Genomic DNA, 15,442 nt, shown 5'->3' with positions numbered 1-15,442 from the left:
TCTCTATATAAGGCTTTTTATGTTTTATTCGATTGGTTACAGTCTACAGCGTCACTGTTAGATGCCACTTCTTGCCTTTCCTGTTTCAAAGGGAAGAGTTTCACCTGCGTCTTGTTGTCTTCACTTGTGTATTAGTCCTTTGTTGACAGTGCCAGGTTGTCTGTTTCAGTTTTCTGTTTTAGTCCATGCATTTCTGCCTCTAGTGGATATCAGTTCTGGACTCTGTTTGGACTTTGTTGGTGTTATTTTGTTCTTTGGATTCCCGAGCTGCCTTTTTTGTTATTTTACGTTTATCTACTGCAGTAGGTTATTAAAGTCTGCTTTTGTTCACCACCAGCACGTCTGCATTTGGGTAACTTTCTTGAAGTAAATGTGACATGGACAGTCAGTTTCTTATCAAAAAACCTGAGCAAACTTTGAAAACCACAGCAGCTAAACCACTGGACTCACGGTGAGAAGAGCTGCTGAAGATGTTCTCCTTCGGTTCAGTTCAGGCATTTGCTTGCGACGTCTCTCTTGAAGGCCTTGAAGCTGCGGCTTAATCCAAGTCTCATAGTCATGGTACTCGGCATGGCTTTTTGTATTGTCCATGTCTCTCTTGTCTCCTTTTCTGTTTGTGTGTAAATAAGCTGTCTCAGTGATAGTTGACTTTGAATTTGTTGGTGCCAAAACATGTCATGTAGTCTCCAAAACCTCGACTGTTCTACGAGGAGCTGTAGCTTTTGTCTTTTAGGATGCTCAATGTATTTGCAGTATCTTCTCAGTGGTGTTTTTTTAGAAGTACAAAAGAAAATATTCTGTTTATGCATCATATAATAAGTATCATTTTAGTTGTTAGGTGTTTGAGAAAGAATGTCAGGTGGCACAAGCACTTATTGGCAACCTGGTGATGTTCTTGTTGTATTTACTGACTTTTCAGATTATAATAAGTCACTGGTGACTTATTTAAACCACTAAAGAAAGAGAGAAATGGTATTCCAATATGTGACACTGTAATTCATTCCCATGCATGCTCAAGTAATCAGTCCAGGGCCTCTTGTGCTCAGTTAGATCTGTTCTTGTCCCCATCCCAGCCGGTGCTGCTGCATATATCCCAATCCCTGGAGGATCAGTTCATCCACACAGGCTTTAATTGGCGGAATTTAAGCACCGACAACCAATAACAATCGACTGGGATTTAACCAGAGAGCTGAACTAACGATTAAGAATTAGAAAGGGGAGTAAAGAGGAAGAGAGAGAGAGAGAGAGAGAGAGAGAGAGAGAGAGAGAGATGGGGTGGGTGGGGACAGTTGGGAAGAGGGAGGGAGTGACAGATTTTCAGAGATAGCGCATTGGCTGGGATTAGGCTGCGCTCCAGGTTGGACAGGATTACAGTGCGCTGTGTGTGTGCGTGCTGCGCGCACTGCTATGGACTTCACCGCACGGCGTTTCACCGTTTGCGTGAACTGATCGTCACCTGCGACCTGTCACCCCCCCTCCACCCACCTACTGATCCTGGTGAGAAACCATCTATGTGGAAACATGGCCGACGTCCCTCAGATCGTCAAAATTGGGATTTCTCTGAAGATGCTTCCCAACAACACCGCGGTGCACTTCAAGTCCGACGGTGCCAGGTTCGGACAGACCCGGACCATCAAGCTGCTGACCGGGTCCAAGTATAAAATCGATGTGGTCGTTAGACCAGGAGCTGTCGAGGCCACGTAGGTAGACCTTTCGATTTTTGTTTTCAGGCGTGGATGATCCTGACCTGGTCTTAACCCAGACTACTCCATCAGACCTGTTTATTCTAGAAGAGCAGAGACTGTGTATTACAGTGAAGTTAATCTAGAATACGGATATTTTCAATCTTTGTTTTGTTTGCTGAACATATTACCATAATAACACAGAATAAACACATGTTATTGGTAATTAAAGTATAAATTAGGCTGATTACTCGGATGCACTCAACCTGTGAGTCCAAAAGCTGCAGAGAAAACAAAACATGACTTTACAAATCCCCTCTAACACGCTGTCCAAAAATACCGTCTGCATCGCTTCGTGTTACTATTCCTGAGCGTAAGCGCTCCAATAAATCCTATTCCCGAGTGTAGCGCTCCAAAACCGGATTTTACGAGGAGCGCATGAAGGCAGCATAAACCTCAATTGGCAGCATGTCAACAGATTAAGGATTCCACGTTTGGGCTTTGGGTCACCGCCCTCCTGTGATTTGTCTACAATTCATGATTATGTAATGAGTGTTGTTGTACATCCGGCTCCAATTAAGGATTAGTGTTGGATTTCTGAATATCAGGTTGTAAAAAAAAAAAAGGTGTGGGGGCCCCACAACAAGCAGGAGGGTACAAAGACGTGTGGATGCACAGATAGATCAGTGTAACCATAGAGGAAGACACATGACTCACAGTTCAATTCTGTTTTATTCACATGGAGCCAAATAATCATAATAATAATAATAATAAAAAGGAGAAGATCTGGACTGTACTTACTCACAGAAACTCAACAATTCCCACCACGAGCAAGCAATTGGTGACAGTGGCAAGGAGGGAAACAGAGAAACTTCATTTTAAGAATGAATATTAATGGTTTCATTGTCCTGTGTAACTGTCCGCAGGTCGATGAGTGTGGGTGGGGTGACCTTCCCCCTGGAGCAGCAGTCTAAAGACCCGCAGTCGGTGGTCTACACCGGCCAATATGACACCGAAGGGGTGGCGCACACCAAGAGTGGAGAGAGGCAACCAGTTCAGATCAGCATACAGGTATGGACTTAAATCTGGAGGCAGAGGCAACAGCCAGGAATCATTTTATAGCCAAGAAATGTCCTGGATCAGAGGAGGATGTGTTTGGAAGAAGAAAAACTGCAACACCCGACGCAGAGCTTGTTTTGATTTTGACCCTTTCTTTTTTTTTTTTCCATTCTTTAACGCTGACTCGCTCGTGTTAGGTGGAGTGTTGAGACATTTATTCTCAGACACACAATGACAAACCTCATAAAAAGATGAAAATCAGCAATGAACTGGTCCTACAAACATAGTTCATGTTTCAATCAGTTTTTGCTTCACCTCTTCCACGACCAAAGTATCTCATTGTGTTCCTGTAACAGTTAAAGGCTGCATGTCTTGACAGATGTGTTCACGTTGCTATGGTTACTGAACTGAACTCGATGCCAGGTGCCGCCAGGTGTTTCCATGGTTACAGTTTTAACTAGAGTAACCATGGATGATGATAACTACACGGGCATATTTATGAATGGATTTGTCAGGTGTTAAAACTTCTAATTAATGTATTAGATTAATTGCAATGATTATTGAATCTACTTCTTTTAACCTTCGCATGGTAGTGTGAGTCTCTACGTCTAAGTGAGTTTCTTACAGGTTTGAATCCCCGTCTGTCCTCTCTGTGTGTTTCATCATCACTCCATCAGATCAGGCCGCTCAAAGATGCTGAAAACTATTCGCGTATATACTCACCCGTGTTTCTCTTTCAGTTCACAGAGGCAGGAATGTTTGAAACCGTGTGGCAGGTGAAGTACTACAACTACAACAAGCGGGACCACTGCCAGTGGGGAAACAGCTTCAACAGCATCGAGTACGAATGCAAACCCAACGACACGCGCACACTCATGTGGGTCAACAAGGAGATGTTTGTCTGACGGAGGAACAGATGGAAGATTTCAATGTGTACTCTACAAAAACACTCAAGGTTTGATTTTTCTGACTGTCACGATGAAATGAAACATCATTTTCTATTGCTTATTTTGGGTTTTATTATAGTCTTTCTATCATTTACCAGTGTTAAAAAAATCTACACTACACAATCACGAGATTTACAGCCAAATGCATGGCAGAGCGTATAAAATGCAGTTATGTTGCCAGTCTTTTCACAGCGGTTTTGTTTGTTTATGGTGATTAAGCAAAATGTGTCAAAATGAACATGGCACATTGCACTGAGATTAAAATGAAACACCGAACACATCGACTTTAAAATGATGCAGCGAGAGACTAAGATTAAATGAGGCAAACAAAAGAAAAAAAGTACAGCTTGTTTGCTGGATTAAGTGTGTTCAGACTTATGTGTATGTACAATACTGTGTGTACGTGAGCTACGTGTGTGTGTGTTTTAATGGTGCTTGTACAGATTTGTGAGTTTGATTGCGAAATGACTATCATAAGATCTCCAGATGTTCATGTCATGTTGACTCTTAGACATATAAGTATAGTAAGTCATGTTAACGTTTACCAAACTGTGTTGAATAGAACGTTTCCCCTCTCATCCAAGGCCAGTGTCCTTGCATAATTTTGATTTCATTGGCCCCAAGCAGAATATTTCCAAGCTGTCCTCATATGGGAATTTGCCATAACATCTGCAGCGTCTACTGTTAAAGCTCTGGGGTGTGTTTTTAAAATGGGCAACAGAGCAGGACTCTACACATATTATTAACACAGGAAAAAGTAATCGAGTAATTTAACAGTGCTACATGAAGTCATGCTGGTGGTCTTTCCATGCTTCCTCCTGACAGGCAGACGACTGCATGGGATATTACAGATGCCACATAGAAATTGACAGATATCGCAGACGTCCACCTCATGACACTTTTCCACTTTGAATTAATCAAGTTGTGCACTTCACTCAGGCACCTTGATGAAATCTTTCCACAGGCTCTTCAAAGTGTACAGGTCAGCTCCTCTGCGGGCTTCAACGGAGCTGCTGAAATCTCCTCAAAAAGCACATTTTAGCCCATATCCGTTTACAATGACACTGCAGTGCAGCTCCTCTGCGTCAGCGCCCTCTAAATCATGAAATGACCCGTAATCTTGTTGTCACACTTGTGCTGCAGCCTGCACCTTGACTGATTTTGCAATGTGTAGCTGTGTGCATGTGTATAATTTGTGGTACTGGAAGTAGAAATGTTGTATTTGGGTGACCCCGTTTAAAGTGTGTCTCTACCTCTTGTGAAGGATTTAGCCATGAATATGTGTTTATCAAAGAGATTTGATGTATCAGAAATATTCACAACGTAAACGGTTAACGATCGTCATAATTTATAATAACTATGATATTTCTTTTTCTATTTCTTGTGGTAAATCATATTTTTAAAATATAGTATTTTTGTACAGTGAACCATTGGAAATGTTTTCATATTATCTGTGTGTATTTTGGTAGAAATTGATATTTAATCGACCTATGCAACAAATCAGAGCAACAAAATAATGAAATGGTGCAATATTGTGTTCAAATTGACATATCAGTCTGACCTTTTTGTGAATGTGTTGTTTATTTATAATGTTATTAATAGTAAAAATGGAAAATCTTTTTTGCGTGACTGATGTATTGATTCAACTGATTCCTGCTGTAAGCTATGAACTACATGAGGTTTATTTCAGAAACACAACTACTGACAACTCAAGAAACTGCTGCTATAAAATTACTATTACAAAGTTAGTTTTTAAAGGCAACAAGGAGTAACATGAACTGCTCGTGCATCAGAGGCCATGCAGAAATATGTGAAGAGGGAAAAAGTCTCAAAAAGCAGATATAATAATAATAATCACTGAGTCAAAAACTGAACTTTATGACCTTATTATGATAGTACTGCCTTTTAAACTATGAATGAGGTCCTGCAGAAAGCACGATGAAGCTGGAGGAGGCTTTAGATCCTTCAAAATCTGATTATTATGTAGGAATACAAAACCAGGGAGAGGTGACGGGATCATTTATGCAGGTATCAAATCAATCAGCCTCCAAATGTCAAGATATATGAGGCATATATGAGCAAGCATGAGGATTTGAATAAGGCCAAAATGTGATGAAGACTGGGTCTGAGCATCTACAAAACTGCAGCTCTTGTGGGGTGTTCCCATCAGTGTCCACCAGCGACAGGGTCATGTCCAGCCAAGTTATTCCCTGATGGCAGCAGTGGCCTCTTTAAGCAGGAAAATACGCCGTGCCACAAAGCAAAAAATGGTCCAGGAATGGTTTAAGTTGGCCTACAAATCCCCCAGATCTCAATCCAAGCTTGCATCTCAATCCAACAAGCTCGATCCATGGAGGCCCCACCTCGTAACTTAGAGAGAGGATCTGCTGCTAATGTCTTGGTGCCAGATACTGCAACACACCTTCAGAGGTCTAGTGGAGTCCATGTCTTGATGGGTCAGGGCTGTTTTGACAGCAGGTGTTCATAATTCTGTTTCTGTTTCAAGTGCAGGTGTGCTGTTGACCTGGAGGTCTCCAGGCGAGGACAGTGACCTGTTGAGTATTCAAGCATTCAAAATCTGCTGCTTTACTCACCTACATAACTCTTGATAATACATACATGTGTCCTACTGTTACAGTGTCAGTTAGATTTTCTTCTCAGTCCAGCTCTAAAGCCACTTCAAATCTCGCTATGGTTCACAGCGCTTAGCGTGGATTTAGTCTGTCCAGAAGTCTGCAGTATTGATGAAGCAGTGCCGTGTAGGGATTACACCAAATCAAGTCCATCTGCCAGCTGTGTTCAGTTAGCTTCAGAGTGCACAGAGAAAACTTTAGACTTTTTCATTTGGCTTTTACATTATACATATTTTAATCTATCTATCTATCTATCTATCTATCTATCTATCTATCTATCTATCTATGAACTGTATTGTAGCTATCTGTATATATTATATTTTATTTTATTATTAAACTTTTATTTATTTTATCTAGCTATTTTTACACTTTATGAATGGTACCATTATACATTTTATTAATTAAAGTTTTATTTTGTTTCTTATTTATTTTCTATTTATTTGTATTGTGTGTTTTTAACTGCCTCCAGTCCTTCATTCCCATTCCACTTTATATATTATATATATTTATTATTATATATATTATATTATATTATATTATATATTATTTATTTATTTAATCATATTATATAGTTTTTGTATAGATATTTAGCACAGGGTTAACTTCTTAACACAGTTATATATTTATCTTCTATGCACATTTTTAAATTTCTCTGCACAGATCTGAATTCAGATCCATCTCAGGTCAGTTTTAACGCATGCATGCTGTGCTGTAGGTTCATTCTAATAATCTAGTTTATTATAGGGTGGAGGGTTTTATTAAATAAAGTTAGACAGGCTTCCTGCAGTGCGCGCAGACCTCCGGTTGGTGGCGCTGACGCACAGAGCCACAGAGCCACATAGAAACAAATGTAACCTTGGGTTCCCGGATGTACAGTACTCCTGCACCTCCCCCTCTTTGTACAGCCTCTCCTCTCTCCTCCCCTCCGCTTGTCAAGCCTCTCCTCCTCCTCCTCTCTGTCTCCTCCCAGCGGGTCTCCCTCCCTTTGCCACTGCGGTGAAAGCCTCCGTGAAGGAGCGAGAGAGACGCGCACACACACACGGCAAAGAGTGCCTGAAGCTGGGGGTATAAATCCAGGAGGAGACCTCAGAGAGCCACTACAGCCTCCTCTCTCTTTTTTTTTTTTTTTTATTATTAATTGGGGAGCTTCATTTCTCCTCCTCCACTCGGCGGCCTATTGACTCCCCTCCGCTCCGCTCCGCACGCCCTGCCCTCGGCTGTTGTTGTACCTCTTTTCCGCTCAACATCGGCTGGATTTCATCATCCGACCTGCTGCAAGATGGTAAGCATAGTAATAAAATAAAAATAAATTAAATAAAAAGTGGTAAACACAGGCATGCAGCTGCTCCAGGGGGCCCTGTGTCAGGAAATGTGTGTTTGTGCCGTTTGGAGTTTGTGAAGTGTCGAGCTCCTCCAGGGGGCCGAGGAGGAAACGCTTCTTTCTCACCCACTTTCTGTGCAACAACCTCCCCGCAGGGCTGTGACAGACCAGCCTGGAAGCCTGTGGCCCATTTTAGTAGCCTCCACCCTTTAAAACACACCACAGGCTGCAGGAATATGCTCGAGTTCAGCGTGTTTGGACTTCAGATTCGCTTTGCATGCACTGAAATGTAGTTTTAGTTTTTTTGTTTTTGCATGGCGCTGTGTTGACAGTTGCAACAGTGTTTTTTAATTGTTTGCAGGCCACAGGCAGGCGTGTGCAGCCCTAATTAACTGCTCAGTGTGTGTGCGTGTTTGTGTGTATGTATGTATGTATGTATGTATGTATGTATGTATGTACGTACGTGTATATATATGTGTGTGTGTGTGTGTGTGTGTGTGTATGTATGTATTTATGTTGGAGTATGTACGTGTAGATATGTGGGGGTGTGTGTGGGGTGTGGGTGTGTGGTGTAATGTATAGATATATATATATATTAAATCAATTAAAAAAATAGATATATATATATATATATATATGATATATAAGTTGTATGTATATATATATGTATATATGTTATGTGTGTAAGTATGTGTGTGTATAGAGATATTATTAATGTAGGTATGTATGTATATATATATATAGATATATATTATATATATATATATCTATATAGGATGATAATATTATTATATATGTGTGTGTGTTTGATAGGTGTGAAGCAACATGAAAACTGTCACTGACCCTAATTGCATGGGCGTAGCTACGAGTTGTAAGTGCTGGGTTCCCCCCCCCCCCTCCATAAGCCTAAAGATCGAACACACCTCCACGGATCAATCTTTCTGATCAGCAGCCCGTTTGTTCGCCGTGTTTCGACCCAGTCTAGACTTTGTTATCCAGACGTGGGAGGAGAAGGAGTTTTTGTTTGAGTTGTTTGAGTTGAGTTTTCTATGGGATCTCGAGGAAGCTGTATTTGTTTTTATAGAGTTTGGACTAGATTCAAATGTGTGTGTGTGAACGCTTGACAAGCAGGCAGGCATGCGTGCAGCGTTCACGGTCACAGTTCTGTCACCGTAAAAAAAAACAGGCCTCGATACACAGAGGCAGCCAGTGTGTCTGTCGCCTGCACTCAGTGAAACAGAGTCAAGATTCTTTGTGTGTAACGTGAACCGATGGAAACAAAGCTGGAAAACTGCACGTTAACAACCCGCGTAAGATTTCCTTGAACACCTTCAATCTGAGACATTTTCTCAGATTCTAATCGTTGCATTGACAGGAGCCAGCGGTCTGTCATTACAAACCGATAACTTGGTTTACATCATGTCGTCGCAGACAGATCTGCATCTGATCAGCTGGTAAAGTTTGTTTTTCGTCCGTGAGATGTTGGCATGAGACTGTATGATGTGAGCACAGATGTCAACAGACGGCTGCATTTTCAGAAAATCTCTTTTCTTTTACGTTCACATCTCAGCCCACAGAATGTCACCTCACCTGAGGCTTGTTCTAAGAAGCGGGTTTGTCTGAGTCATCTTGACACAGCCGCTGAGTAAAAAAGCTGAAATCTGGAGCGTCGACTGATGTTCTTCTCAGTCCTGCACAAACAAAAGTAAAGCAGCAGGGTTGGATACTTCACTACATAGCTGTCAGGCGCTCACACACGTTGTGATCCAAAGGTTCTGTTCCTAGGCTACTCATAACGTCCGAGCAGAGCATCTTCTGTTCATGACACAGCATTAAAACAAGTCAGCTTCCTGACTGCCCCTGAATTAAATACATTAACCAGAGAGAGGAAAGCTCAGAGTACACAGGACACCTTGTTACATTTGCCCTGCAGCAGTCTCAGCTCGCGGGACATGCATGTCGTACAGATCCTGTCAAAATGTATTCCTCTCGGTTGCAGGTGGGGAGGTCGTGCACAGCACGCGGTTTGCTTTAAGCATGTAGTGGAATGATCTGATGTAAAGGGAAACCATATGCTGCCCAGCAATCAAGCGCCACCCACATAAAGGATTGAGCCGTAGCTAATGTGAAAGAGATAAAAGCCACAGCGAACCACCGGCAGAATCATGATGATGATGATGGAGACGACATGATACACACTGCACTTCCAAGCACTCCCACTCAATCTGGATTTATTCTCCTCGCTTGCCCGCCGCGTTGCCGCAGTGTTCGGTTTGCACGGAGCTAAACTCTCACCGGTCACATCTGTTTGAACGGCGTTCAAATGGCACGTCGAGGGGTTTAGAGAGTGGCCGAAGGTTGGACGGGGTTCAAATGGATGTACACATGTAGTAAATCCTGGCCTCTGACATTGATCTAGGAGGAGGTGAAAGGGGCTTTAAATAACCTGCCAGGTTTGTGTGACAGTGTGATGAATAAATCACCTGTTGGTGAGAAGCAGATTGATTTTAAACCCCCAAAATAAATCAAACGTGCAAAGCATTTTCAGCCGTAGTAGCAATGGGACCAACAATCTGGAGCTTCACTGTGTCTAACGCAGAGTATGGAGCATTAATGTAACCGGCTGCTGTCAGTCGAAGGGATGGCCGAGGCCTTTTGTAACAGTGCGTGTAGTGATTTGAGAAAAGTCATTTTAACATCGCGGCGTCCCCAATCTGACACCTCGACCGCAACCAGACGAGCGTGGGTCTAAATGAGGCCGCCGTCGACACGTTGACCTACAAGCCGCATAGCAGCAGAGTCAATTTTCTATTTTGATTAGCTATTCATCCAGCAGCGGTTCATATGTACGTGTCCATATTGTGCTGGGAGTTAGAAAGTGCGTCCCCCAATGCTGAATCTGGACACTGGGTAAATACAGTGTAGCTTCATCACCCCAAGGTTAAGGCATAAGACGACTTAGTCATTGTTAGTTCACAGCATTATGAGGCCTGCATAGGTAAGCCCGAGTCAGGGATAGAAATGGCTGAGAGGATTAACTCTGCCAGAGTTCTTTCAGGCAGCTAAGATTTTGGTAATTATTTTCATATTTGCACTTGACTCCTAAATCTGTCTTTGACACACACACACACACACACAGAAAGCGAGCACGCCTGGCCTGGCCGGGCAATATTACAAAACAATATTTAAATGTGTCCACATGTTATTTGTGATGTTGCCTCGGCTGGTTTTATTGGCCTGCTGTGTAAGGTTGGGCTGAAAAACGGAGAGAGAGATGAAGCGTCTATTTAAAGAGCGCGGCTCAGCTCCACTTTCTGCCGAGACTCTGGAGAGTTGAGTGCGTTTTATCGTGAAGCTCGGCTGCACGGCGAGCCTGATACTCGCAGACACGGTTGCGTGGAGGAGTGTTGTGATCCCTGAACTAGGCAGGCAAGTGAAGCAAAGCAGAGAGGAAATGCAAACACACACAACACGCCTACAGAAATGGATGGATGTGTCAGTAATATGCATTTATGGAAAAGTAACACAAGGCATGTTCATTTTACATCAGAGGAGGAAGCGGATACAGTTTGTTTAATCAAAAATCCTTTCAATGCATCCTATTAATCTAATCATCAGGTTGTTGTCTCACTGCTGACGTGCTTTCTGTGGTTTCCTGTTGGAATTGCAATGACTTATTGAGCCTGATAAACCTCAATAATTTTCTTTTTTTAGTCGTACTTTGGATGCACGAGTGAAAAAACCTCCAGCAATACAACGAGCAGCTGAACGAGGCCTCAGCTGTGCGTCCTCGTCACGCCATCGTAAGACGACAGCGTCGCCTCCCGACATGCGCGGACAAATCGTCGTGGTGTCATGCACGACATCTCGGGAGGGGATGATGCATGCATTTTGTGCACAAACACACAGTTTGTTCATTTCTAGGATTCGTGCGAGTCGTTGCTTCTTTCCGGCATGGTCTACATTTCACTGACTGCAGAGTTTAAAGGTCCACATGTCTCGAGTGCCTCGGGTGTCATTTCTTTTTGGGAAATTCTGATATTTCTCCGCAAAACCGAGCGAGTGCGGCGTTGAAACGCGGAGTCCGATCAACACGCGGAAAGCAGAGTGACTAAATAGAGCTCGCAGCTGCGTGTCCTTGAGTAAAGCACGAACCCACCCCCAAAACTGTAGATAAGGGAGCGTGGTGTAGCTGCTAAAGAGCATCACCTGCCCTGCGTGAATAAAGATGAAATCTCAGGTTAGGTTTTAGTTTGTTTTAAGGAATGAAGGTGGAACCTCTTCCCACCGGAGAGAGGTGAGGATTTCCACGTTTCCCTCCAGTATAGCGAGCAGGCTCTGGTTGAAGAATCACACAGCGCTGACCAAATGTGAATCGGCCTTCGTTTGATTTCTTGCGTTCTCGTGTCCTGCCAGAGATGCCTCAGAGAAACCCTCCGAGTGTGCAGCCCCGTGTAATCCACTCCCCGCTCTTTTCATGTTATGACTGGGTTCTGCAGGTCTATAATTAGCCGGGGGTTTTTGGGTCGGCCGCAGCGTCGAACGCTGAACCAGCGTCGATGCCAGACTCTTCATTATGCAAAACATGTTTTGTGTGCTAGGGCCTAATTGATTCTGAATGAAGCATGCATTATTGATGAGCCAAAACGAGTCTCTCTTTCTGTTCCTCTGTTCCTCTCTCTCTGCATCGTGCAACTCCCTTTTCTGTATATTTCTATTTATTATATCGCCCCGTCTGATATGCTGCATCAGCGTCTGCATGAAGGGGCAGCTCAGCACGAGGCGGTTTGTTACAAAAGACGTTAGAGTTACTCCTGACCCCTCGTTAACTACAACACTGACCTAAAGCGGGCCTCGGTAAACCTGTAATCCTCAACAACAAATCTGCTTTGCTGTAAGTCTCTTTACCTCCAGGGACCGTGGAGCTAGCACTTAAACCGTCAGGTGGGGAGATGTAGTCGTGAGGACGCACACCCACCTCTCTACTCTAATTAGTCATATCGACAAGGTGTCATTTCGTCCAACAATGGATGCACGTAGAGATTTTTCCACTTTTATTTTGATCTATTTTGACTCTTAAATCTGTTTTTCTATATAAAATCAGACCTTGAAGGTACCATTGACCTCCAAGGCTTCACAGTTTACACAAAGATATTCGTTAATCACGTTAAAAGTCAACGTTTTCCTCGATTGTGCGACATGTATTGGGTTGTTTTTTTCGTTCTTTGTTTTTAGAAACACCCAGTTTGTCCTCTGTCTTTCATAGTTGTTCGTTATTGGTTCATTTCAGTCTAATTTGACTCCTTGCATAATAACTCGATGAGTTTTGCCAACGCTGACACATGGGTTTGTCCTTCAGACCTCCTGCCGACTTGTCCGCTTAAGAAAAAACACACTTAGAGTCTTCTGAACGCTGTCTGGCGGTCTCAGCATCTACTCGTCTCCCAATAGATCCAAAGCTTTAGAGACACTGACATGTTTTGCCATCATGATGAAACCTCAACAACCGAGCGTGAAGCTCGTTTTGGTGTCGTTGGTGACCTTTCTTATCGAGGTGCGTGAACACGTGAAATCAACAATGGCGTGCTCCCCGGTGTCCTTTCCGCATCGAGATGTGTGACATATTCTGTGACAGCTGAAGTTAAGGTGTCGGTCATTAACTACTATTTCTGCGCGACCTCTTCATGTATCACCAAGCCAAGATATGTAAAAAGGCTTGAAACACAATGAAGTATGCTCCTCGTGTAACGCCGGTGACGCCTGTGTTTTTAATGATTTAATGTTTTGGCTCACTATGAACCCTTAAATAGACCCCGAAACTAAAAGGCAACAATGAATCATTGTTTTTCTTCAGTGCTGACCGGCCGAGGGAACCAAAATAAAGGTGTGAACAACAACCAAAGTGTCACGTAGCACGGCGAGGGAGACCTGAGCTCCTGTCCTTGTTGAATTCGAGGACACCGGTTCATGAATCCCCTAAAATCCTCGGTGAAGTGTCCTGCAGTGCTGCTGCTCTGTAGCGGAGCAAACAAAAGGACTTTTCCCCACAGGGATCAATAAAGTATCACGTTGTCACTATTCCCCTCTGAGCCACACAGGCAATGGGACACCCAAACCTCCCGGTAACAGTGGAGTCAGGCGCTACGCTGCCGAGCTACACTGGAATTCAATCCCCTTAAACCGGCGGTACCCAGCCACAGTCGACTTGTTGTTCCATCGAGGAGAACCGTGTGTATGTCAACCTCTGATCGCCGCGCTGGCGGCCGACTCCGCTCACCTGATGGGGTGTCAAATGCTAAGTCGCTCTCCTGGCTTAATCCCGTGTCACCTCTTTCTCCTCGCTGCTCTTAAAATACCACAACCCGTCTGAGGTAAGTCTGCTGTTGTTACGGCAGCACGGCGATAAGCCGGCGGATGACATAACTGCCACTTTTCTTTTCTTTTTAAAGCCAGGTTAGCCTGTGCAGTGTTGAGTAGCACTTCTTATCTGTCCTCAATATTTAAATATTTTAGCTTTCTTTGGTCCTGAGCACAGCGGGGAAGTTCCATCCGTGACCTTTTTACATAACTAAGCTCTGCTTTGCGTGCTATGTATGAATTTGCTGCTTTAAAACCCACAGAGTCAAACTTTTAAAGGAGTTGCTGCAGTTTGTTGGAGGTTCTCGCCCCCAAATTCTACCCGGCACGGATGCAGCACTTTCTGCTGCCGCTCTCTAGTCGATGTTTCGATTTTTGACGGACGCTGCGAGCAGCCCGCGTCAATCTCCACAGAGCAGCTCGAGCTGACAGGAAGTCACAGACACAGAAAACTACCAATCGTAAAAACAGGCGAAAGGGAAACCATTTAACTATGTAGCATATTTACATCTTTAGAAGAACCTAGAGAAAGAAAAGAAAAATGACCAAATCTGAGTAAGTCATCCAAGTCTGGCTGGCCAGTAGAGTTTTGGGGTTATTTTGTGCATATCATAGTCACATAGTTTTTGTATTAAACATGAACATGGCCTCAGTTCAGACTTGTTCTTTAAAGCTCCTTCATGTTTAGTTTTGAAAATGTTTTGGCTCCCTGTGGTAGCATCAGAAAAGACACTGCAGGCAGCATCGCCTCCTCGAATTTGAAGGACACTTGCATGTTCTGTAGTCCGTCTCTGGACTTGGCTACTTCAGTTTGCCAAGCACAGGCTCGGTCTTTGTGTTCCTCGATGGAGCCGCAAGACAAATCCGGTTGATTGCTCGCTGGCCCGGGCCATCATCATCATCATCATCATCATGATGACTCAGCTGTAGGATCCCCATCTCGTCACCCCTCATCTCTCTGCAACGGGGACTCTTCACTGCGAGCGCTCAGCCTCACTCTGCCAGCAATCAGAGTCAGGCTCAGTGGACACTGCAGTGTTGGACGGGACGGGATGGGATGCGGATGTGGCTGCTGACAAAGAGCCAATACCACACACACACACACACACACACACCCACACACACACACACTTCATATTATACAGCCTTTTTAAATATGCTGGAAAATTTGATGCCGCGTGATGCACGATGCATGATTTGAGGCTGCACACAAAAATAGGAAACGCCTCAAGAGGTTTAAGTGCAACATTATTTCTGAATGTTTACAAAGTGTGTGCAATCTGCAGTTATCTCCTCAAACGCACACACAGATTTTACCCTAGTACCTGTAACATAGTTTGTGTTGTGGGTGTGTGTGTGTGGCAAGGATACAAAAATAATTCAAACATTGCCACAAGACATTCAGCGTTGTTACATTTTAGTTTCAATCATGTCGCTCATTAA

At 43.5% G+C, this 15,442-nt stretch overlaps 2 protein-coding genes across 2 annotated transcripts in view; both read left to right on the top strand.

The window, feature by feature from the left end:
- Positions 1–1,281: 1,281 nt before the first annotated feature.
- cnrip1b (cannabinoid receptor interacting protein 1b) lies at positions 1,282–5,343 on the top strand. The gene is made up of 3 exons (XM_019264818.2): positions 1,282–1,700; positions 2,609–2,753; positions 3,482–5,343. Exons 1-3 carry the CDS (start codon positions 1,522–1,524, stop codon positions 3,644–3,646), a joined length of 489 nt encoding a protein of 162 aa, XP_019120363.1. The 5' UTR covers positions 1,282–1,521; the 3' UTR covers positions 3,647–5,343.
- A 1,912-nt stretch (positions 5,344–7,255) lies between these two features.
- Positions 7,256–15,442, top strand: part of ppp3r1a (protein phosphatase 3, regulatory subunit B, alpha a) — a 23,874-nt gene continuing 15,687 nt past the window's right edge. Inside the window, exon 1 of the mRNA XM_027277309.1 lies at positions 7,256–7,603. Within this exon, the coding sequence (XP_027133110.1) occupies positions 7,601–7,603 (3 nt within the window). The 5' untranslated portion in view covers positions 7,256–7,600. The remainder of the gene's footprint in view (positions 7,604–15,442) is intronic.

This window comes from Larimichthys crocea, chromosome III, assembly GCF_000972845.2.
Source record: "Larimichthys crocea isolate SSNF chromosome III, L_crocea_2.0, whole genome shotgun sequence".
Lineage (NCBI taxonomy): Eukaryota > Metazoa > Chordata > Actinopteri > Sciaenidae > Larimichthys > Larimichthys crocea.
Note: the sequence above shows the minus strand (reverse complement) of the source record. Positions and strands in the feature narration are given on the sequence as shown.